Source organism: Barbus barbus (genome assembly GCF_936440315.1).
Source record: "Barbus barbus genome assembly, chromosome: 44".
Lineage (NCBI taxonomy): Eukaryota > Metazoa > Chordata > Actinopteri > Cypriniformes > Cyprinidae > Barbus > Barbus barbus.
In genome coordinates, this window is record NC_136722.1 from 24,050,001 (window position 1) to 24,075,126 (window position 25,126).

At 36.0% G+C, this 25,126-nt stretch overlaps 1 protein-coding gene and 1 gene segment (V, D, J or C); both read left to right on the top strand.

Moving 5' to 3' along the window:
• The window catches only part of LOC306863410 (Ig kappa chain V-III region MOPC 63-like), a 773,265-nt gene that overhangs the window by 555,524 nt on the left and 192,615 nt on the right, over nucleotides 1–25,126 (top strand).
• Nucleotides 12,876–25,126, top strand: part of LOC306863250 (SH3 and multiple ankyrin repeat domains protein 1-like) — a gene marked incomplete at both ends in the record, with an annotated part of 41,276 nt that continues 29,025 nt past the window's right edge. The window contains 7 exons of the mRNA XM_079406501.1: nucleotides 12,876–12,889; nucleotides 13,581–14,046; nucleotides 17,709–17,912; nucleotides 18,639–18,710; nucleotides 18,820–18,928; nucleotides 20,863–21,014; nucleotides 21,933–22,100. Coding sequence (XP_079262627.1) covers nucleotides 12,876–12,889; nucleotides 13,581–14,046; nucleotides 17,709–17,912; nucleotides 18,639–18,710; nucleotides 18,820–18,928; nucleotides 20,863–21,014; nucleotides 21,933–22,100 — 1,185 coding nt within the window. The remainder of the gene's footprint in view (nucleotides 12,890–13,580; nucleotides 14,047–17,708; nucleotides 17,913–18,638; nucleotides 18,711–18,819; nucleotides 18,929–20,862; nucleotides 21,015–21,932; nucleotides 22,101–25,126) is intronic.

Sequence of the window (25,126 nt, forward strand, 5' to 3'; positions counted from 1 at the left end):
GAGAAAGTGGGAACCGTTCATTTGTGTTTGAGCTCAATTAGCCATTCGATTTTACTCAGTTATAGTCTTTCAGATTTCATTCACATGTTCATATTTCTCTTGCTCGAACAGTAGAGCATGGTGTTAGCAACACCAAGGTCATGGGTTTCATTCTTAAGGAATGCATGAACTGATAAAACATATACCTCAAATGCAATGCAAGCTGCTTTGGAAAAAAGCATCTGCCAAATGCATGTGTAAATATAAAAAATATGCTCATAGTTTTGCCAGGTTTACATTAATAACAATTTGTAACCAAAAGCGAAGTTTGAAGTTGAAGCTGAAATGCAGTGCAGAAATGTGAATGGTTTTTCAGAGCTGTGGATCTGAGATTATTAGTCAGTATGCTCTGAAGTTTGGTGAAGTCATGTGACGCTTTGGTTTTCTCAAAAAGCATCATGTGACTTCAGTAGTCATATTGAAGTTGTGCAAAAGTTGTGTGATATTGTAAAGACACTTTCATGGTCAAAACGTGGTTATCTTTCATTGTATGCAAAAGAGGCATGCTTGACTCCCTTTTAAAAACCCGTCTGTCTTCGTCTGTCACATGCTCAAAAAACAGCACGTCAGCTATCAGAGAGTCAGCCAGACCTGTTGCACTGGGTCACTTCCTGTTTTCTAGTGCCTTGCATTAATAACTGAAATATTACTATCTATCTATCCATCCATCCATCCATCCATCTATTGTCCGTTCTATCATTCAATCTATCTATCATTTTATCATTGTTTTCTATTTTTGGTTCTGTCTGTCAGTATGACTGTCTATTGTTCTGTTCATCCATCCATCCATCCATCCATCCATCCATCCATCCATCCATCCATCCATCCATCCATCCATCCATCCATCCATCCATCCAAACTATTATTCTATCCATCCATCCATTCATCCATCCTTGCATGCATCTATCCATCCATCCATCCATCCATCCATCCTTGCATGCATCTATTCATCCATCCATTGTTTTATCTGTCATTCCATCTATCATTCTAGTTATCATTCTATCTGTCTATTCTTTTTTCTGTCGTTCAATCTGTTCCGTTTGCTGTTCCATCCATTGTTCATTCACTTGTTTGTTCTGTCTCTATCTATCTGTATCTCTGTCTGTTTATCATTCTATAGATTGTTCAATCTGTCTTTCTCTTATTCTATCTGTCTGTCTATTGTTCTGTCTACCGTTCCATCTATCCATCCATCTGAGAGCAGCATGGGTCAGTCTGTGACGTTTAGGAGTTGTGGACTGATTGTTGTGTGTTAGTGGAGTTTCTCTGGTCTTGCGTGTGTGTGCTTTTCTTTTTTTCCATTCTCGTGTCCTGAGCTTTTTCCCAGCATCATTTGCGTTCTGTCTCTCCTCGTCCCAGTTTTCTCTCGTACTCCTCCTCTCTTCTGGAGTGCTGACCTCCAGTATGTTGTTGAACGAGGTCACGGCTGTGGGTTTCCTCCTCGTTTGGTTCCTTATCTAAAGCTTCTGCTAATTATTTGGGCTGGGCACTGTGATTTCCTGTGTAAACGTCACTCTGAGTTATCTTGTACCAGTTAAACGCTGTTCATAATTTTATCTGGATTAGCAATTAATTGCCAGTTTTGATATTTGACACTAATTAATAAAATCTTTTTTTTTTTTTTTTTGCATATGTATAATGTTTATTAACATTTATTGAACAATTAAGCATGTAACAATCATGCAGTAGTTGTTTACTTTAGTAGTTTACTGAAAATCAGCATGTCAATTTTGGCATGTAAATCCACTCTAATTTAGTAATTTAAAGTGTATTACAAAAAATAGTGCATGCTGGATTATGTTTGAAACTAAACAGTGCATGAATATTTAATGGCATAAGCATTGAGGCAGTAAGCGGTAATGGTGTATCACTGGCTGTGTATTGCTGAAAAACAAATCTAGCAACGCATTGAGTCACACTCTTCACTTTTGGCACCACAAAAGCACAACTAACTAGCTCTGAATCAGAGTTTCATAACCCTTAAAGTGGCCTTTTACAAATTAAGTAAATTAAGTAAAGACTTAATCCCAAAGTTAAGCAATCTATGAAAAACCCTTTTCTTGATTATCCTCAAACATACAGAACATGTTGATTATGCATTCGTATTCAAGGAAGTGGTTCGGTTTTGATTCTCCACCCTTCAGTTTATTTATGATCAGCTGAGATTACTCCGTTTGTTCACTGCAGGAGATTTATCAGCTTCACATGCGCTAGTGGTTTTTGTAGGACAACATGGTGGGATAATTTTAGCAACACTGGTCACTGCATCTGTATAGTTTTGACAGTTTATGTGGCTTTTGTCATAGCAGCAGGAGATGTTCCACTCTAAATTACTGGACGTAAGAGGATGGTTGATCACGTAGCTCTGTAAGGGGCTGTTCCTGAATGTGACATGGTTTATTATTAACGTTTGCTTTTTTTTAAACAAACAGAGGTGTGCTTTAATATTTAATAGGTGATTAGACTTATGATTAAATTAGTGAAGAAGTTCCACAGACTTAATTGAAGAAGAGGCTTTAACCAAATCTAGAGAATTTGCAACCATCCAGTGTAGTAACCAATCAAAACAGTTTAGCATCCTAGCATTGTGGAGCAAAAGTTTAGGGTCAGAAAGATTCTTTTTAAAATAAATGAACACAGCAAGGAAGCATTAAATTGATATTTAAGGTGTTTGTAATGTTACAAAAGATTTCTATTTCAAATCAGTTCTGTTCTTTTGAACTTTCAATGCATCAATAATCCTGTAAAAACTTAAATGCATCAGTTTCTGCAAACATACGAAGCAGCATAACTGTTTTTAACAGTTCTGAAGCATCATGTGACACTGAAGACTGGAGGAATGATGCTGTAAAATCCAGCTGCACATCACAGAAATAAACATTTTAAAATATATTCATATAGAAAATATTTCACAATATTGCTGTTTTTACTGCTTTTTTTTTTTTTAAATGCACCCTTGGTGAGCAGGTGAAATTTCTTTCCTGAACAAATAAATCCTGTCGGCCCCAAACTTTAGAATCCATTTAATATTATTGGGTTGTTTAGTACTGTTTTTGTAAATCATGTGCATTCGAATGCATTGGCTTAACAAAGGCAGTTTACAGTTACTCACAATAAATCTCATGTATGATTTATCTATTTTCACAATGATAAGCACCATTCATGATCTCTGTCACCACGGCTTTTTAGCAGGTGTGAAATGGAAAAAGAAAGCACTTTTGTGCTTTTCTCAAGAGTGCAATCTCACTCTGAGCTCCAGGGAAAGCAGAAAAGACCACCAACACTCGGTTTAATCCGTTATCTGCGCTGTCATTCTTTTTTAATGGAGCGATGGCCGGCGAGAGACACAAAGAGAGTGAGAGACATGAAGGGACCAATGCCGGACCTGGTTGCTCCACTTCTTTTTAACGGGTTATAAAAGTGGGACAGTCTGTTCCATGGAAGTTCTCCAATTAAAGTTTCTGGGGACCAATTCACTGGAAATATATCTATATTCACCCTGTCCTACATAGGAGGGGGGCGGTGCGCTATGTATGTGAGAGAATGAAGTACAATACGACAGGAGGTGTGTGTAAAAGGGTTTCTTCTCACAAAAAAGGGAGCAAGCCAGCTGAATGGACGCTTGGACAAAACATGTGTGGAAAAAGTGCTGCATTTAGTTATTTATGTCACCCAATATTGGTTCTGTTGGACTACTGACTAACTCGCATATGTTTCACTGCGGTATGGTATTGTTTGACAGGCCTCGTCTTGTGTCCGGTGTCCTCAAACACCGGTTTCTGTTGTCTCTTTGCTGTTTTCGTGGCCTGGTCTCGTATCATTACTCTTCCTGCTTTGTCCTTGGGCTGCTGGTTTCTGTGTGGCGCCTGCGTTACTCTCTCTGAATCGTCTCTAGAGAGCAAAATGAGGCCAGTGCTCTATTTTTCCCCACCTGCCCCAGTCAACTGCCAATTATACAGCAGAGAGCTAATCAGGCGAGCGAGAAACACTTCTCTACTTTCTCATTGGTCAGGTTTTATTAGCTGCTGAGAGCGGATTCATGCATGTGTTTGACGTGTCTTCTTACATGTCATTCATGGTTGGAGAATTTTCAACAAACGTTATACAAAGTGCAAAATAGTTCAATATAACAAAGCAAGGCTGGATTTATACATGAATGCAAACACTTCTGCAGTGTCCAGCACATGTTGTGTTTTGGATGCTGTGGTAGGGTTCATTTTGTTTAGTTTTTGTGTTTGACGCAACATATTTATGCAATATTTTGTTACTTTCTGGTCAAAATTCTTCTATTCTATCTAACTACACATATGGAATTACTGACATTTAATTACTAACTGATATTTAAAGAAATAAATAAAATAATGTAGTTATTATTTAAAATCATATATACAGTTGTGGTCAGAATTATTGGCACCTTTGGTAAATATGATCAAAGAAGGCTCTGAAAATAAACCTGCCTTATTAATCCTTTTGATCTTTTATTTAAAACAAATCACAAAAATCTAACCTTTCATTGAACTAAAACAATTGAAAATGGGGGAAAATATCATTATGAAATAAATGTTTTTCTCAAATACACGTTGGACAGAATTATTGGTACCCCTAGAAATTCTTATGAGTAAAATATCTCTGAATTATATTCCCATTCAGATTTACAATTTTGAGCACTCCAGTGTGATTATCCATTTTTCACCCACCTGTTTACGTTCACGATGGTGGTGTGAGGGGACGCTGGCACAATGTGGTTGCCGCTTCTCCATCACCTACCCGCTGCTAATATGCGGCCTTCCTGGATTTGACTTGGTTTAGTTCTGGTTTTATTTGGAGTTTACGGCAAGATTTACTTTGATCACCCGTACTTCATCATGCTAAAATACTCTGCTCCAGAACTTTTTCAGTTTGATCACTCTGCACCTCCTGCTACATGTGTTCTGGATACACTGCGCTCACTACATCTCCTTCACCGGCCAAAATACTTTCATCGAGGCTCCCGTCGGAATTTGCAAGCAAGCGGTGCCGGAATAAGGTCAGTTTGGACTCAGAGGTGCTTGGATCGTCACCATCTATCTCCGCGTCGTGTTTGTCCTGCGAACTTCTCCTACCTTCAGAAGTCTACTGCATCTAGTGGAGGTGTCTGCCTTGACACGATCAGGTTTGCGCATCTAAACGCTCGCTCTATAAACAACAAAGCGGCTTCAATCTGTGACATTGTTGTAGACAAAGAACTGGACTTTTTCTGCCTTTGTGAAAACGTGGCATCAGACAAATAATCTTAATCTAAATATATGTGCTCCGCCTGGTTACACCTATATAGACCGGCTGCGTTCCACCAGCAGAGGTGGCGGTCTTGCTGTCATTTATCGATCTGATGTTGCTTTAACTGAAGTCTCATTGCCTTGTTTTTCATCATTTGAATGCTTGGCATTTAAATTGAATGGTCTCTCACCAGTTTCGGTGTTAAATATTTATCGTCCTCCCAAACCTAACTCTGTGTTTTTCTCAGAATTTACTGAGTTTCTGACGCTTGCCAGTGCAATCTGTCCAGTTGTTCTCTTAACTGGTGATTTAAATATTCATGTTGATAGCGTGGAATGCACTAACACAGTGAGCTTTATGGACATTTTAGAATGTTTTAACCTCACTCAGCGTGTTAACTTTCCAGTGCATAAACACGGTCACACATTAGATCTGGTTTGCACTGTAGGAGTAATCATTGAACAACTTGATTATACTCATGTATGTATAAGTGACCACAAGCTTCTCACGTTCTATCTGATTCCTCCTTCCCTGCAGACTGTGAAAGAGCGTGTTATCTGTTTTAGGAAAATCTGTGATATTGATCTTGACCATCTTAGTCTTACTATTGGTGACTTACCGGTTGTGGCCTCTGTTGACCAGTATAATGCTGTTTTTACTTGTATTCTGGATGAGATTGCCCCTTTGAAAAAACGTGTTGTTTCTTTCGAGAGATCTTGTATACATCTGAGTTACGTCGAATGAAAGCTAAAGGCAGGCATTTGGAGCGGATATACAAAAAATCTGGACTAACAGTTCATAGATCAATGTTTGATCAGCATCAGATTGAATATCACAATGCTCTCAAATCTGCAAAAATGTCATACTATTCTACAATTATTAGTAGTGACATCTCTAATCCCAGAGTCCTGTTTAGAACAGTCAACAATCTTATTAAACCTTCTAGTAACATTAACTGTTCCACTACCGAGCAGTGTAATGAGTTTCTCAATTACTTTTCATCTAAAATTGACAATATCTATAGTTCTATTGCCTGTGATCATGTGTCTGAATTTGTTGAGTTGCATCCTCCAAATGTCTCTGATCATGTTCTCTCAAGTTTTAAGGTTGTTGATTTTGATTTAATTTCTAAATTTGTTTTGTCAATGAATTCAACTACTTGTATATTGGATCCTTTCCCAACTACTGTATTGAACAACTGTTTGTCTGTTATTGTACCCCACATTACTGCTATTGTCAATGCCTCACTCAGTGAAGGGATTGTTTCACCTGTTTTAAAAATGGCAGCAGTTACACCGGTTCTAAAAAAGCCTGGGAGTGATATTGCTGTGATGTCTAATTATCGGCCAATTTCTAATTTACCATTCCTGGCAAAAGTCCTTGAGCGAGTGGTTGTTAGCCAACTCCAAACTCATCTTTACACAAACAGCCTACTGGAGCCTTTTCAATCTGGGTTTAGGTCTGGACACAGCATGGAGACTGCTTTAGTTAGGGTCTTAAATGACCTTCTTATTATAGTCGATTCTGGGGCTTGTGGCATTTTGGTTCTGTTAGGTCTTAGTGCTGCATTCGATACGATATGTCACAGCATATTATTGGACAGACTACATAGATGGATTGGTCTTTCTGGAACTGTGTTGAACTGGTTTAAATCATATCTTTCACAACGTTCTCAGTTTGTTTACCTGGGTACTAACAGATCTCAGACTGTGCCTTTGTGTCAGGGTGTCCCTCAGGGGTCAGTTCTGGGTCCTGTTTTATTTAGTGTTTACATGCTACCTCTTGGGCAGATTATTCAGAAGTACAGCCTGGGTTATCATTGTTAGTGTTACACGGACGACACCCAGATTTATTTTAGCACTCAGCCTGATTCCACTACTTCCTCTTTGACTCTTTCTGCCTGTTTGCTGGAAATCAAGGCATGGATGAAACACAACTTTCTAAAGCTAAATGGTTCTAAAACTGAAATTTTATTAATTGGAACTCCATCTAATGTTAATAAGTGCAGTAATTTAAAATTTTCAGTTTTCAATTGACAGTACTCAAATATATCCTTATGCCCAGGTGCGTAATTTAGGCGTGATTTTTGATGCTCAGCTGACTTTTAATTCTCATTTCAAAAACATAACTAAAGTTGCTTTTTTCCATCTTCGTAACATTGCTCGCATTAGACCCTTTCTTTCCAAGCCTGATGCTGAGAGGCTTATTCATGCCTTCATCACATCACGGCTCGATTATTGTAATTCTCTCTTTGGGGGTTTACAAGCAAGTTCTGTTAAGAGATTGCAATATATACAAAACTCAGCTGCGCGAGTTTTGACTTATACAACTGCACGCCATCACATTACCCCAGTGCTCCAGCAACTTCATTGGCTCCCGGTTCAATCACGTATTGATTTTAAAACTCTGATTTTAATCTATAAAGCTGTGCATGGGCTGGCTCCAGATTACATCTGTGATTTGGTCACTCTTTCTACTCCTTCTCGCTCTCTTCGCTCTGCTGGTTGTCTCTCCTTGTATCAGCCTCTTTGTAAATTAAAAACCATGGGGTTGAGTGCTTTTTCTTATAACGGGCCTAAGCTATGGAACGCATTACCTGCGTTCATTGGGAATGCTGCTTCCTTGGATTTGTTTAAGAAACTTCTTAAGACGCATCTTTTTAGTAAAGCTTTTAATTTGTGATTATTTACTGTGATTTTATTTTGATATTATGTAGTTTTGGTTGATTTGTTATTTTGTTTGTACATGTTGTAGCGCTTTGAGTTTAAGAAAGGCGCATTACAAATAAATTTATTATTATTATTATGAACATGAAATTATCCAGCCATGGCTTCCTGTTTCAAAGAAATATAAATAGGAGGTGAATTGTCCAAATTCCCTTAATCATCCATCTGTCACGAATTCAGCCTCTGTGGCTCTCTCCGTTTGCCACCAGAGGGCGCCGTCACCTGAGTATTAACCATCATTGACTCCAATTCCCATATACCCCGTACCTGTGGCTGATTACACTCACAGGTGTTTCCCATTGACTCTGGCCTATTTAAGCTGTTCCTTCAGTTACCTTATTGTGAAGTCTTGTCTTGCCATGCAAACGTTTCTGAGCGGTTTTCCCCGTGTATGACCTGGACTGTTTACTGGACTCTGATTCTCTGCTGCCTGCCTTTTCTGATTCAACCTGCCCTGTTATTCGATTATCCTGTGTGTTTGCCGCCAGCCCTGATCCTCAGCCCGAACTCTGCGTTGTGTTCTAAGCTCGTGATTGAACTCTGCTTGTTTGATTTGCATTCGGTTTTAATAAAGCTGCACATGGATCCTAACGTCACTGACTCCTCGTTACACCATTACAATGAGAAAAACCAAAGAATATATTTCTGATGTGCAGCAAAAGATAACTGAGCTTCACAAATTAGTGAAGTGGCTTTAAGGAAAGAGCTAGAGCAGTGAAAATTCCCATTTCCACCATCAGGGCAATAATTAAGAATTTCCAATCAACATCAAATTATTTCTTATTCTAATTGTAGATAAAGGTTGGGTTTCGGGGTCAGAAAACCTTAAATCATCAAACAGCACCTATATCACCATATGTTGATTGGGACGGTTTCAAGAAAAATTCTCCTAGCTCATCCAAAAACAAACCCCAGCATATTCAGTTATCAGACACGACTTGAACTTCAAATGGGACTGGCTTCTATAGTCAGATGAAACTAATAAATTAGCTTTTTAGCAGCGAACACTCAAGATGGGTTTGGTGAACACAGGGATAATAAATACCCCATGTGTACAATGAAATATACTGCTGTATTTTTGATGTTGTGGGCCTATATTTCTGCTGGAGGTCCTGGACATCTTGTTTAGACGCATGGCATCATGGATTCTATCAAATACCAACAGATAAAATATAAGTGACTGACTCCGTTAGAAATCTTATGGGCCATGTTTGGATCTTCCAACCGTACAATAATCTAAACGCAAACCTCAAAAACAACACAAAAATGGGTCACTGAGCACAAAACCAAGCTTCTGCTGGCCATTCCAGTCCTCTGACCTGAACCCTGTAGAAAATGAGTGAGGTGAACTGAAGAGAAGAAGCACCGTCATGGAGCTGTGAATCTGAAGGAACTGGAGTAATTCTGGATGAAGGAATGATCTCTGATCTCTTGTCAGGTGTTCTCTAACCTCATCAAGCATTATAGGAGAAAATGTAGAGCTGTTAAACTGACAAATGGAGGTTTCAAAAAGTATTGAATAAAAGGGTGCTATTAATTGTGGCCAATATCTATTAGAGAGAAACGTATATTTCATAATGATATTTCCCCCCATTTTAAATTCTTATCCAATGAAAGGTTAACAATGCAGATTAATTTTCACAGCCGCCTTTGTTCATATTTACCAAGGGTGTCAATAATTCTGACCACAACTGTATAGATACAATCTGGATATATTTTGTAAAATTCCCTTTACATGATTACCTCTGGTGTGTTGGTGTTTCCACCAGGCTACTTAACTGACTTAACCAGTGAGACATCACTATGTTTTCAGTGGCTGACCCTGATTAACTCCAGACTCAATGGAAACCTGTATCAGAAACTCTTGATTTAGAGCTTTATTTCGACATCGCTGTATTTTTATAGGTGGAGTGAGCAATTGATTTGGAGATTTTATGAAGGAGACCATCTGTGTCTCGCTGGCCTGCTTCACTCTTGAATTGGCACCAGTTTAACCAGTCAAGTTTACTAACAGCTTGTTTTAACAAGTCGAAATATTAGTCTGAACATCAGACACCACACAGTCTCTCTCTGACTGTCCAATGTATATTTCACACTTAAAATGGGGAAACACTTTCTTTAGCAATCTGATTGTTATTTTTTATAGATCAAAGGGTTTTTATCAGTCCATCTGGAAACAAAATTGTGTTCACAAGGTACTGGGTTGATTCAGCGTGTGCTTTTCCGGATAAATTGTCACTGGATTTACCAAAATTTACCAGGTTAGTGGCATCTGATCTTTGAATGATATTCAGAGTTTTGTTTAAAGCAGGTAAATTAGTATTTTTTACTTGGCCATATCAGTGAAATATTCTGTATTTATCACTTATTTTGTGGCGTTTTCTGTATAAACTGATCACAGAAACTACTACAGCATAATTTACGTTGTCTTTTTACACCAGCCTATCCTTTAGGTAATCTATTTCTGATACATCACACACTAAAAATGTAACTTTGTTATAAGAGATCTGAAAATTCATGCATTTTCAGCATTTCAAAAAAATGAAGAATATGCTGAATTTGAAAACAGAGATATATAATGATAAATAATATCCATAATATAAAGATCCAAAATAGCTTTGTATTATCCAAAATATATCTTATTATTTGGATAATTTTATATTTATTTAGTATGAAATAAATGTTAGATAATTTTTTGGTAATATTATAATCTTAAACTTATTATTTGGATAATATGTTATCCAAAGATCCAAAACTAAATTATTAAAACCCCAAATTATATATTAAATTTAAAATATATTAAATATATAGAAACGAAGAAATAAAAATAGTATTCCAATAATCATATTAACTATTTCAGTATTTCCAGTGGGTGAATGTGCACTTGATGAACCACAAAACAGGTTGTGATATTTAAGGTAAATAACTATCTAAAGCTGTGAAGGGGTGAATCTGTCACCATGAGCCATCAGTAATGAGGTGATGGAGATCTCTGGAGGTTTACAGGACACTTTCTAAATGTGGATGTCACTGACGTCAGTGTCTCTTTACAGTATTTACTGTACAGATGACAGGCATCGAGGGAGAGGTGCAGTTATCTGGTGCATGTGCAGTTATGCTGTTTAAGGCATTTGTGTGTAGAATAAAGGGGAGGCATAAACATGCTGACTGAAAAATTATATAAATAAATCCAGTGAGTCAGTGTCCCTCTTGTGTGCAATTAAACAACAGAAATGCAGCGGGCTGATGCTACACAAAGCTACAGGACAGTGACCCAGATCACATGCTCGATGCAACCGATGCAATCTGCAAGTCAAGTTGATTTATTTGTATAGCACTTCAATCACACATGCTCAGTGTTAAGAATATGTCCTCAAATATCCAGTTTTTTCTTATGCTGTCTAAAGTTTTGGTGTGATTGAATTCAAATTTAAGATTAAAAAATATCTGTTTTATCAGTGGTTTGTGGGTAAAAATGAATATGCATGACACCACATAAAATATTTTATCATGACTTTGAGGCTGGAGCAGTTGCAACACTCATTATGGAATAAAGACAGATTAAAATTGAAACATTTTAAGTTTTGACATTTAAGTACTCAGGACTGTTTTGCTTGCTGGTCAATGAATTTTAGACAGGATTTAAAAGGTGCTGTATGTAATTTCTTTGACAGTACTAAAGTAGAAAAATCCCATAATATGTTTGCAGGTAATTAGATGCTACAACCAGTTATTCTGCTTTGAAATGTGTGTTCCGTGTCGGAATGTCTGTTTTTATTTTGGTCTGTGTGACTCTGCCCCCTGGCAATTTACCCAATAGTTTCAGTACCCAGGGGTGCCAGTTGGTTGAAAACACAGCAGCCATGAAAGCCAGCAAATTAACTGCGTCAGAGATTCTACCTGACCTAAAAACCTCTGTATCCATCTAAAAAAAACCCTCTATGACAAGAGGAATATTAAAGCATGGATAAATCACCTCATCAACTTGCAGTGTAAGGCCCATCAGTTGAGCTTGTTCCTGTTGCGTGTTCTCAAACTGGCAACACGCATGAACATGGATTCTGAGAAGGAGGGGCGGAGAAACCACACTCTCCAATATTTTTTGATATTTTTGCAATTCTAAATATTTTTCTTTGAAAAGAGAACCATAATGATCCCTGTAGCATAAATGCGTCTGCAGCTGTTTATTTTGGTTTGATGTCTTTTCAGGCTCACAAATGTTTGGTGAAGTTTTAACAATAGCAAACTAAGAACCATGAGCTCATCTTGGAGATGCATATGGACGTCACCAGCACATAGAGATACACAGAGAACAACTAAATCGCTCTGCAATTTAGCCTAAAGTCAACTCTCAGTCTTCCGCAAATTCAATCCAGTCTGTGTGCCCTGGAGAAATGGCAAGAATTTGTTATTTTTAGAAATAAATTGTGGGAAAAGTCCCACACACTTAGCTTGCAGATCTTTATTAAATGAAAGGTTTCTGAAGCCTTTTCTGACTAAAACGTGCTGTTATTGTTTAAGGATTTGCTATGTTGTTACCAGGGTGTTGCTATGCATTTACCAAAGTGTTCTGAGTGGTTGTTAGTTCTTTGTCTTGTTTTCTATGTGGATGTCAGTCCGCTGGCTGGGGTGTTGAGTTTTTATTAGGGGTGTTGGGTGTTGAGTGGTTGTCAGTGCATTGCTAGGGTATTCTGAGTGGTTCTTTGTGCTTTACTAGGGTGTTGAGTTGTTGTTAGTGTGTTGATAGGGTGATTAAGTGGTTGATAGGGTGATTAATTGGTTAGTGCATTGCTAGGATGTTCTGAGTGGTTGTTAGTGTGTCGTTGGTGATTGTGTGGTTGTTAGTGTGGTGCAATGGTGTTTGAATGGTTAGATTGTTGCTAGGGTGTTCTGAGTGGTTGCTAGATTGTTGCTAGGGTGTTCTGAGTGGTTGTAAGTGCTTTACTAGGGTGTTGAGTGGTTGTTAGATTGTTGCTAGGGTGTTCTGAGTGGTCGTAAGTGCTTTACTAGGGTGTTGAGTGGTTGTTAGTGTGTCGTTGGTGATTGTGTGGTTTGTTAGTGTGTTGCTAGGGTGTTTGAATCGTTAGTGTGTTGCTAGTGTTTTCTGAGTGGTTGTTAGTGTGTTGTTAGGGTGTTCTGAGTGGTTGCTAGTGTGTTGCTATGGTGTTTTAATGGTTAGAGTGTTGCTAGGATGTTCTGAGTGGTTGCTAGTGCATTGCTAGGGTTTTGAGTGATTGTTAGTTTGTTGCTAGGGTGTTGAGTGATTGTTAGGGTGTTTTTAGGGTGTTGTGTGGTTGTCAGTGCGTTGCTATGGTGTTTGAATGATTAGTGTGTTGCCAGGGAGTTATGAGTTGTTGTCAGTGCATTGCTGTGGTCCCTTACTGGTCCAAGTCATTTTCTGGTTTCTGTAGGTGTGCCTTTATACTGACTGTTTATGGAATTGGAATTTATTTTAATATCAATAACATGAAATGCATCACTGATTATTTTCACTGACTGGTTTTTTCAGTCTGTTTAACATTAGGCGGTACGCCGATAAGCAGCATGACTCAGCGCCAGGACATCAACACTGCTTGCTGACACGGTGCAGCAAAGGATGCTGGGAAACACCAAGCGTTTTTTTGGCAGCGCCGAAGACAAAGAGGGTGAGGATGAGGAGGACGAGGAGGAGCGATTGAAGAGATTGAAACAAAATGGGATGATTGACATGGGAGACAAGGAACACCAGAACCGGGCCGGACGCAAGACGGATGGATCCAAACCGGCAGCCGTTGTGATTGGATGGCAGAGAGGAGAGCGGCAGCCCAGGGCCGTTAACTCCGCCCAAAGAGGAATCCCGCATTTACCCAGTCAGCCGACTCTTTATCATCAGACAACCAATCAGCCACTGTATCACCCGGTCTTGACCAATCAGCAGGCCCGGCGGCGTCTGATGGAGCGCAGCATGACCACGGTCACACCTGTGGAAGACTCGCAATTTGCCGTGATTGTGTTCCGCATCGGCATCCCTGACATCAAACAAACGGTCAGTGCATTTCTCTTTGCACACACTTCACATGCACTCGCAATTTGTACTAACGATGTGCCAATTATCATTTAGACAAGTTCTCTACTCCATTTCTTAAATTTTTCAGCTACAGATATGGTACAGATATTTGCGTTCACCAATATTAATTTGACTTCTATCAATAACTATAACATACAGCGTAATGTCATTATTATTATAAATTACTTTTATTTTATAAATTAATATAATATAATATAATTTTTAATAGTAATTGTGTCAAATAAATATAAGTAACATTTTAAAATTGATTATATTATTATTATTTATTTTTATATTTGTAGTGTAATTAAATTATTTTCTTGTTTATTCATATAAATATAAATAAAACAATAATTTAGAATATATTCTATTATTATTATTATTAATCATTAATAATGTTTTTGTTTTGTATTTGTGGTGTATTTTTTTATAGTTTTTATTGTTCATTAAAAATACAAATAAAATCTGTTAAAACAGATTATCTTATTATTATTAATATTAATAATATTTAGTTACTGTTGTTAAATTAGTATGAATAAAATAAATTAAAGTGGACATAATAATTAATAATAATTCTTAACATTTTATTTTATTGTAGTTTTTTTGGTTATTATTATGTCAAATATATGGAAATATAATTATTAAAAACTGGTTGTATTATTATTGATACTATAATTTATTTTTCATTTATTTTGTAGTGATTTTTTTAGTTATTGTGTCAAATAAATGAAATAAAAATAATAATGAATAATATTATGAAGCAATAATGTCACATCTTCTCTACATATTGCTTATTTGGCACTTAGGTACAATATTGGTCAATTTCTAATTATCCTTCACAGCATTCTGATGACATGGAGAGTGAATGGAGACTTTTGCTTAAGTCTTCTGCTTCTCAGATGTTTCTCATGCGAAAATGATTCCTAGACTCTGATGTGTCTCCTCTAGAGTTTCAGAAGAGATCTCAATAATGTCTCAGACTGTGCTCACATTTTCCAAAACACCAAAAAAGTCAGATATCTTAAAATGATTGCAAACATCGCTTTTGTAAGATCTGATGCTCACGCATCATTCCTAAACACACACTCTGTACAACAGTATATGTTTCTTATGAGCTTCTGAAATCTTCAAAGAAACACACACAGACACACACACACACACACACACACACACACACACACACACACTTTAATATACTCTGGATCTGTTGTGTCTCCCAAGGTTATCGTGGGAGGGATTGAGACATTAGAAGAAAATTTAAAAATAAATTAATTCAGGGGAGAAAAGGGGAACATGGGACTCGGTAATGAAGGAATATTTACTGCGTTTGTATATTAGTGTGTGTGTCAAGCTATTCTGGGCAAATTTTAAATAAACACACACACTTGAGCTTGAGTTTCTCTGGTGATTTGTGTTGGAGCTCTGACCTGATTTAATGTCAAAATCGCTCTCATCTAAACTCATCTCATCTCCTGACTCGATTAGCAGCTCACTTTAACGTGCTCAATCGCTGCACATTAACAATCCCCAGATAAAGCTGAATATTATGAAGTTTGGTGTTGGATTTTAATATGCAAGATGGTTTATGGTTTACAGTCCGCCAGAAGCCTGTTTTAAAGCTTTTGAAAGGGCTTGTAAAAGTGATTAAGTTCCAATGCAAACAACACACAAATATGTTGTATCATATACATATTCAACAGGTGTCATTAATATTTTAAACATACAAAATGTTTCAGGTTCAATATAATCTTTGACATGTTGTTGTTAACTAGTGGTCGACCGATATTGGTTTTTTGACAGCCGATATCTTGTAAAGCAGGGTGGCCGATGACCGATATAAAGCCGATTTAATTTCATTTAATGTTAATTAATATTTAAGAAATTTGAAATTTATTAAAAAATAAATGTGTAAAATAAACATACTTATACTTCAGATGAGAAAGTATTTTTCACAAATAAATATTTAATAAAAATATAATTACAAATGAAGTAAACACTGTAACTAACAGGGCACTCAGAATTCTAGGAAGTTTGTGTGCATTGGGAAGTTAATCATGTGACATGAAATCCCACTTAAGTTTTAAAATAAAATATAAAGAATTTAGGGCCTGATGTTGTGGGTTAAACAAAAGATAACTTCCCTTTAGCACAGATGGCTATATAGTTTAAAAATGTGTAAAAACATTCAATACTTTCAACCTACAAGTCACATCATACCTTAAAAATAACAAAATGAGTTTATGATAGAATTAAATCCACCTCCTTCTCCTGACTGATAACACTACTCTTGCCTGCTGGTTTTTATAGACAGCTCTAATGAAAACAATTAATTAAATAATTACATAAATCAATTAATTCATTAAATAATTAATCTAGTTCATTGTGTGTTAAGGGTTTGATTATACCTAAATAAAACGCATAACCCAAACACTAATATTTAATAGTATTTCAGTGTTTATTATTTTTTTGAAAAAAAAAGAAGCTATTTCTAAAAATACATTTCCATTTGAGTTCTTGATGCTTTTACAATATTTTCACCAGTAGGTGTCGCCAGCATGTGCTGTTTCAATTGCTTCGAAACATCGAATCATTTTTCGAAGCAATTGGTTCAATTGATTCAATGCTTCGAAAAGCTTCGCTTTGGGAGAATGTGAGCACTGTGTGCTCAGGCGCTGCCGCTCTCAGCACCATCAAAATAAAAGTCCCACATCGATCGCATCGGCCAAACAGAAAAACTTATCGGGTTTATCTCAAAAATGCCAAATATCGGCCGATATATCGGTCGACCACTATTGTTCACCATAGAAAATGTTTGCAACGTACTGCAAATATATTTACAGAAATGGGTTTCAGTGTCATTTTAATCATTTTAAATATAATATTTTTTTTTTGTTTCAATTAATGAATTTTTTAATCACAGATTTATCAGCATATTGCAAATATTTGTACAGTAATGGGTTTGTGTCATTTTAATAAAATTAATTATAATATTTAATATTCAATAATAATTATAATTAAAATGTATTTTTAGTATCCTTGACATTCTATCATTTTTTAAAATATTTTTAATATTGTATTTTCTTATTATTTTTCTTATATTTTCTGTTTTCACTTTAATTTTAGCTAAGGTTTTAGTAATTTTGCTGTGTTTTTGTATTGCTTTTTATATTACTCAATATTGAAATTTTATAATTTAAATATTTAATTTTACATATTTTTTTAAATTAGTTTTAGTGTGTTTAAATCGATGTTTTACTTCAACTATATGAAAATAAGAAATGTTGCCTTGGCATCTAGCTAGCTAAAATAGTTTTTCATATTTGATTTAATTCGGTTAACGTTTATTTTATTTCATGTAACAAAAAAATTTTTTTTATGCGTTTACAATGAAAATGTTGTATGCAGATATAGAGGTTGCACATTTCTGTTTGTAAACCTCCAGGATGTCTTTCCAGTAGACATCCATTGTAACTAAATTACTGTAAACAGGACTTTTGCATGAGTTCTGATTCAAAATGAAGCTCTGTGGGGAACGACCGCACATCACAGATGCCGTCAATAAAGCTGAAAGTTATTTTGAACTTTAAATCCAGTTCAATCTGTTGTTCTTATGAACCTGTTTTCTCTCTCTCTGTCTGTAGAAGTGTTTGCGGTTTGATCCTGATTCAAGCGTCTGGAGCGCGAAGCAGCAGATTATTTGTTCTCTCAGCGAGTCGTTGTGGGACGTTTACAATTACGGCCTCTTCCAGCCAGCTGGAGACGGACGAGATGCCAAGTTCCTGGAGGAGGAGCGCTTGCTTCGAGAGTTCGCCCAGTCCCTGGAGAAGGGAGTGCCCTACCTGGAGGTGCTGTGGAGGATCGCAGGCTCACAAACACTACACAACACCCAGAATGCTCCTAAACCTCACACCGAAAAAGCTTGAACATTTTTGACCTATTAAAAATAATAATCAAAATACAGGTCTCTTGTTGAGCCTATAGGGGCAAGTTGTCACAATAGGAACCGTTTAATATTTTATTATATTTGTATAAATCTTTTAAAATGAATATTTATTGGACCTGAGCTAACATTAACCATGAATATTTACATTTTTATTAACCAATTCTAAGATTATTAAACACTGTAACAAATGTATTGCTAATTTTTGGTAATATTATTTAATACATTGACATAAAATAATGGGACCTTATTGTATGACAAATTATGAAATGTTATATCTATTTTCCACAACTTATTTGTGTTTAAAATGTATAATTTAATGGCATTAAAGCACAATTTAAAATAAAATAAAAATCATGAAACAGCAATAATGAACTTAGATCATTGTCTTGGCTTTCATAAACTACACATTTAATAAATGTGGTGTTAATTAATACAAATATTTAAAAAACATATAAAACACGTGACAACTTTCCCTAACCCGATCGCTCAGCCTTTCTGTTAAAATCTGCCTTGTTTATATAGTTGACCATATGTCAGTTTTATTCTAATTTAAGTTGATTCTCAGAACTTGTAAACTGACAAAGCTTTGACCAGTTCTTCCTCTCTTCCTGGTGTCTTTTACTTACAGTTCAGATACAAGACGCGGGTCTACAAACAGACAAACCTGGATGAGAAACAACTAGCGAAGATACACACCAAGGTAAATACAAGACAAAAAAATGATAGCTGCCAAAACAGATCATATATAATTGTACAAATGGTCTTTTATATGAAGGAGGTGAAGTGTCTGTGTGTGTCTCCCTCTACAGGCCAATCTGAAGAAGTTCCTGGATTATGTTCACGCTGGAGCAGTGGAGAAGTTGAGTAAAGCTCTGGAGAAAGGACTGGACCCTAACTACCACGACACTGAGAGCGGAGGTGAGACTGTGTGAAGGCTCAGGAATCATTTGGGAGTCTCCGAATGGTACTTTTAAAAGTATGCCTAAATAAACTTAATTGCAGCTTGCAGAAAACTGATTTTTGAACACTTTTTGTTTTCTCTTCATTTGTTAACATTACTTAACTACATTAAAGCATTTCTTAATCTTAATTCATGTTAATTTCAGCTATTACTAAAACATTAAAATCAGACGTATCTGTTAATATTATTTAATGGAACTAAATGTTAATGGAGTTAACATGAGCTAACAGTTTTATTAACTAATATTAACAAAAACGATTAAATTCTATAACACATGTTTTGCTTATTGTAAATTCATGTTAATACATTGACTAAAATGATCTAATAGGACCTTATTGTAATGTGTAAAATGAACATTAACTGAAATAAAATATATATACCGATATATGGATATATAACTTATTTTATTTCAGCTAGCTGCCAAAGCAACATTCCTCATTTTTGTTTAGTTAAAATACTAAAATATCTAAAACCAAGTAAAGTAATAAAGATTACTTTAATGAAAAAAAATAATCACTTTCACTCTAGTTAGGTTTAATAATTTGTTGTGTTTTTGTCATTTTTATATTATAATTTTTTACCATATTAAAAAAATGACAAAAAACATTTACTAAAATTACTAAAACTAACAAGGAAAAAAATTTAAATGAAGTGAAAACAGAAAATATAAAAATAAAATTGAATTTAAAATATTTACTGTAATAGTACATCATTACTACTAATGAATAAAACTAAAATATACTAAAATAGCACTGGCCTGGAGGTTAGATCTGTTTTTTAATCTAGTTATGTTATAGTAGATGTAGATTGAACAAAGAATATGTTTAAACCTTTGACATTTTCAGTTCAGACGAGCGTCATTGTGTGGCTGTCAGATTCTTCTCGTTTCATTGACCTTAGACTCAAAGCTCATTATGTTTAAGATGAGTCTGTTCTCACGATCTCTTGTGCTTTTTCATTTAAAGGATGTTTTTTATTTGATGTGACGTTCAGCGCACTAATTGCAGCGTCGTTCTGGAATGAGCAGGAGTTCAGTATTTAGCTTGCAGGCGCTATGATCTCATCACAGTTTCGCTGCAGCTCATTGGTCAGTTGTAATTGAGAGGATCCTTTCATATTTGTGATTGCAACCTTAGATAGTTTACCATATTTAGTGAGCTGGATTCTGCACTGTAAGACAAAAATAAGCAGAAAAATTAACAATTTCATGGCAGAAAATGACCAAATTATTGCATAATTCATAAGGTGAAACACCTGTCTTTTTCATATTAACACTGCACATTTTTTTTACAGACTTTTCTTAGAGTATATGGGGTCAGGTCTAATTTATTTATATAATGCTTTATACTATACAGGTTGTTTCAAAACAGCTTCACTTCAGCAATAAAACAGGAAATGTTTTAAAAAATTATATAAAACTAAACTTAAAAACTAGAAAGGTGCCCAGCTCATTTGACTTTATTTTGTGTTTAAGTGTATTTTAAGTATTTAAGTGTTAAACTAAAATATTAAAAAAGTTTCCATTGCAACATTTCTCATTTTCATTTAGTTTAAGTTAAAACAATAAAATAACTACACTAAATAAAGTTGTACCTGTTAAAGTAATAAAGTAATTTTGTACCGTACAAAAAAATGATATAAAATTTAACTAAAATCTAGAAAGGTGCCCCCCCCCCTCAGTTTATTTCATTTGAATGGATATAATTTTTTATTTTAATACAACGCTTTTAACTCAATGCATTACTAGCTGTTTCTTTGAAGTTTACAGCCAATTTCTAAATGAAAATAGCTTCCACACTACAGTTTTTTGAGTGTGTGTTGCCTGTTTCTCTTAAATAAAGCTGCTCTTCTGTAGCTGTAGTGTCAGTATCTGTTTTCATCTGTTTCTCAGAGACCCCTCTGACTCTGGCGGTTCAGGGCAGTCTGAGCGTGGAAGGGATACGAGTTCTGGTGCTGAACGGGGCTCATGTGGATTTCAGGTCCAGAGACGGACTCACACCCCTCCATAAAGCAGTCAGAGCGCACAACCAATCCGCACTGATGGTACAAACACATGCAGTTCATTTACAGCACGATAGGCGAAAATGCATGTGAAGGAATAGTTCACCCAAAAATTTAAATTTCCTGAAAATGTACTCACCATCAGACCATCAAAGATGTAGATGAGTTTGTTTCTTCATCTGAATTGGAGAAACGTATCATTACATCACTTGCTCACCAGTGGATCCTCTGCAGTGAATGGGTGCCGTCAGAATAAGAGTCCAAACAGCTGATAAAAACATCACACAAGTAATCCACACCACTCCGGTCCATCAATGATGAGTCACTAAATATGAGTCCTCTATCTGTAATATTGCTTTATCCAGTGGAAAAAGTAATCTTGTCTGAATCAGGAGAGAAATCTGCACAGATCAAGCACTGTTTACAAGCCAAAACAGCTCTAAACTAATATGTGGCTGGATTTTGATGTGAGAGACAACAGGAGATGGACTTTTTCACTGGAGGAAGCGTTATTATGGATTATGGACTTCTATTTTGGCCAGAAGCAATATTTAAATGTTAAAAATGTCTTAACGATGGATTTGTTTCTTACAAACACGCAGCTTTTGGCTTCACAAGACGTTAACTGATGGACTGAAGTGGTGTGGATTACTTGTGGATTGTTGTGATGTTTTTATCAGCTGTTTGGACTTTCATTCTGACGGCACCCATTCACTGCAGAGCATCCATTGGTGAGCAAATGCTAAATTTCTCCAAATCTGTTTCCATGAAGAAACAAACTCATTTAGGATGGCCTGAGGATAAGTAAATTGTCAACAAACTTTTATATTTGGCGCCATTTAGCTCCATTTCAATTATAAGTTTAAACTGATGGTGACAACTGTAAAGGATCGATTAGTGCAACTTTAATCAGCTTGTTTGTGTAAATCTTAACATACATTACTCTGCCTTTGATCCTAGGCGCTGCTGTCTTTGGGAGCTTCTCCAGATTATCGAGACCGCTGTGGACTGACGCCGCTGTATCACTCGGTGCTGACAGGGGGTGAAACGTCCTGCTGTGAAACTCTGCTGTACTACCGAGCATGGCTGGGCGTCAGAGACGAGAACGGCTGGGACGAGTCACACCAGGTGTGTTTACTGTCTTAAACACAAGACAATAATATCAAAGTGTGTGCATGCATGTGTCTGTGTTTTTTGGTTTATATTCACATCATTCTCTATCTTTTTTTTTGGTTCTCTTTTCATCTCTCTATGTGGCCCACAATATTTCTATTACAAAACGTGTGGTTTGCTGCATTAGATGACTAGAAATAGTGGACTTGAGCATTCAAGTGTGGATATTTTTGAATTTTTAAAAATTCAAATTTAATTTGAATAACATGCCAGTCTCTCATGCTCTTCGCCTTCTTGTTTCTAAACACCTGTGCATATTTGTGCATGTTTCATCCTGGTCATCAATGTGTCTGTATTTGTAAGCACCTGGACTTTCTTCATCCTCTGTTGAAGATGTTTTTCCATCATATGTTAGATGGTGAGACCTTTAACCAAATTAAAAAAAGGCTACTTATTGTGTAGTAACTTAATAATGGGTTGCCATGCTAAATGTAACCACTAAAATGCAACTATACATGTATAAAGTTAATAAGGCTTGTCAGTTTAAAAATGAAGGTGAAATGCTCCTTGCTACAGTATATTTTGTTGTCGACATGTACAGGTGCATCTCAATAAATTAGAATGTCGTGCAAAAGTTAATTTATTTCAGTAGTTCAACTCAAATTGTGAAACTCGTGTATTAAATAAATTCAATGCACACAGACTGAAGTAATTTAAGTCTTTGGTTCTTTTAATTGTGATGATTTAGGCACACATTTAACAAAAACCCACCATCTCAACAAATTAGAATACTTCATAAGACCAATAAAAAAAAACATTTTTAGTGAATTGTTGGCCTTCTGGAAAGTATGTTCATTTATTGTGTATGTACTCAATACTTGGTAGGGGCTCCAATTGCTTTAATTACTCAATTCAGCGTGGCATGGAGGTGATCAGTTTGTGGCACTGCTGATGTGGTATGGAAGCCCAGGTTGCTTTGATAGTGGCCTTCAGAAGTATTCTGCATTGTTGGGTCTGGTGTCTCTCATCTTCCTCCTGACAAATACCCCATAGACTCTCTATGGGCTTCAGGTCAGGCGAGTTTGCTGGCCAATCAAGCACAATAGTCATTGAACCAGCTTTTGGTACCTTTGGCAGTGTGGGCAGGTGCCAAGTCCTGCTGGAAAATGAAATCAGCATCTCCATAAAGCTTGTCAGCAGAAGGAAGCATGAAGTGCTCTAAAATCTCCTGGTAGACGGCTGCGTTGACTGTGGACTTCAGAAAACACAGTGGACCAACACCAGCAGATGACATGGCAGCCCAAATCATCACTGACTGTGGAAACTTCACACTGGACTTCAAGCAACATGGATTCTGTGCCTCTCCACTCTTCCTCCAGACTCTGGGACCTTGATTTCCAAATAAAATGCAAAATTTACTTTCATCTGAAAAGAGGACTTTGGACCACTGAGCAACAGACCAGTTCTTTTTCTCCACAGCTCAGGTAAGATGCTTCTGACGTTGTCTCTGGTTCAGAAGTGGCTTGGTAGCTCTTTTCCTGAAGACGTCTGAGCGTGGAGACTCTTGATGCACTGACTCCAGCTTCAGTCCACTCCTTGTGAAGCTCTCCCAAGTGTTTGAATCAGCTTTGCTTGACAGTATTCTCAAGCTTGCGGTCATCCCTGTTGCTTGTGCACCTTTTCCTACCCAAATTCTTCCTTCCAGTCAACTTTGCATTTAATATGCTTTGATACAGCACTCTGTAAACAGCCACATCTTTCAGTAATGATCCTCTGTGTCTTACCCTCTTTGTGGAGGGCGTCAATGTTCGTCTTTTGGACCATTGCCAAGTCAGCAGTCTTCTCCATTATTGTGGTTTCAAAGAACAAGAGATACCCAGAATTTATACTGTAGAGATGGTCATTAATTGAAACTCAAATGTAAATATTCTAATATTTTGATATACTGATTTTTGACTTAAATGAGCTGTAAGCTCTTATCATCAAAATAAAAATAAAAAAACTTTTGAAATGTTTTACTTTACATGCAATTAATCTAAAATATATGAAAGTTTCACTTTTTGAAATAACTTAAAAGAAAAAATGAACTTTTTAACGACATTCTAATTTATTGAGATCTGTATCTGATTAAGCTCGACTGTATATATGTTATTACAATAAACTCAGCAGAGTACAGTACAAAAAATAGATTCTGTTATTTACTAAATCTATTAAATAGAGGTGCTATTGTTTACTAAAACTATTAGAAATAACAGAAATTAAGCTGGAATAAAATAAAAGATGAAGATCAGATGAAAAAATGTAATGAAAATCTGAGAAAATTGCTTTGGCTACTAACTGAAATTATATTTTTTCAATTTTTTTTTCTATTATTGTGTATTATTTTATTTAATAAATTAATTCATTTTGTAATATGTATTTACTTATTTTTTAAATTGTACAACACTTTTGGACATTGTGTGTTTTTAAAAGTGCCTTATAAATACATTTTGATTTCATGTGATTTAATTTGAAGTAAATAAATACTAAAATTAAAGCTGAAATAAAATTAATTAAACTATATAGATATTTTTAAAAAGGATAAAAATGATAATAGCACATAATAAAATTACTAAAACATAAATAATACAAAAAAATATAAATTAAGTAATAGGGGTGACCCCAAATAGTGGTTATGATCATGCCATTTGGGCTATATGGGGGTGCTCAATGCCTGATTTCACATAGAACTAGTTTTCTCCCAATAAGCCTTTTTGTGCGCAAAGAAAATAAAAAAATACTTTATTCAACACCTTCGCGTCACCCTGGTGCCATTGTGGAGAGTATCACATACGTTGTGTATGTACGCGGATACATTGTTTACGCTTTGATCTGAATGTAAACAATGTATCCATGTTAATAAGGCGCCAGGGTGACGCGGAGGAGACGAATTGTTGAATAAAGTCGTTAGTTTTGTTTTCTTTGCACACTAAAAGTATTCTCGTAGCTTCATAAAATTACGGCTGAATCCCTGATGTCACATGGATTATTTTAATGATGTC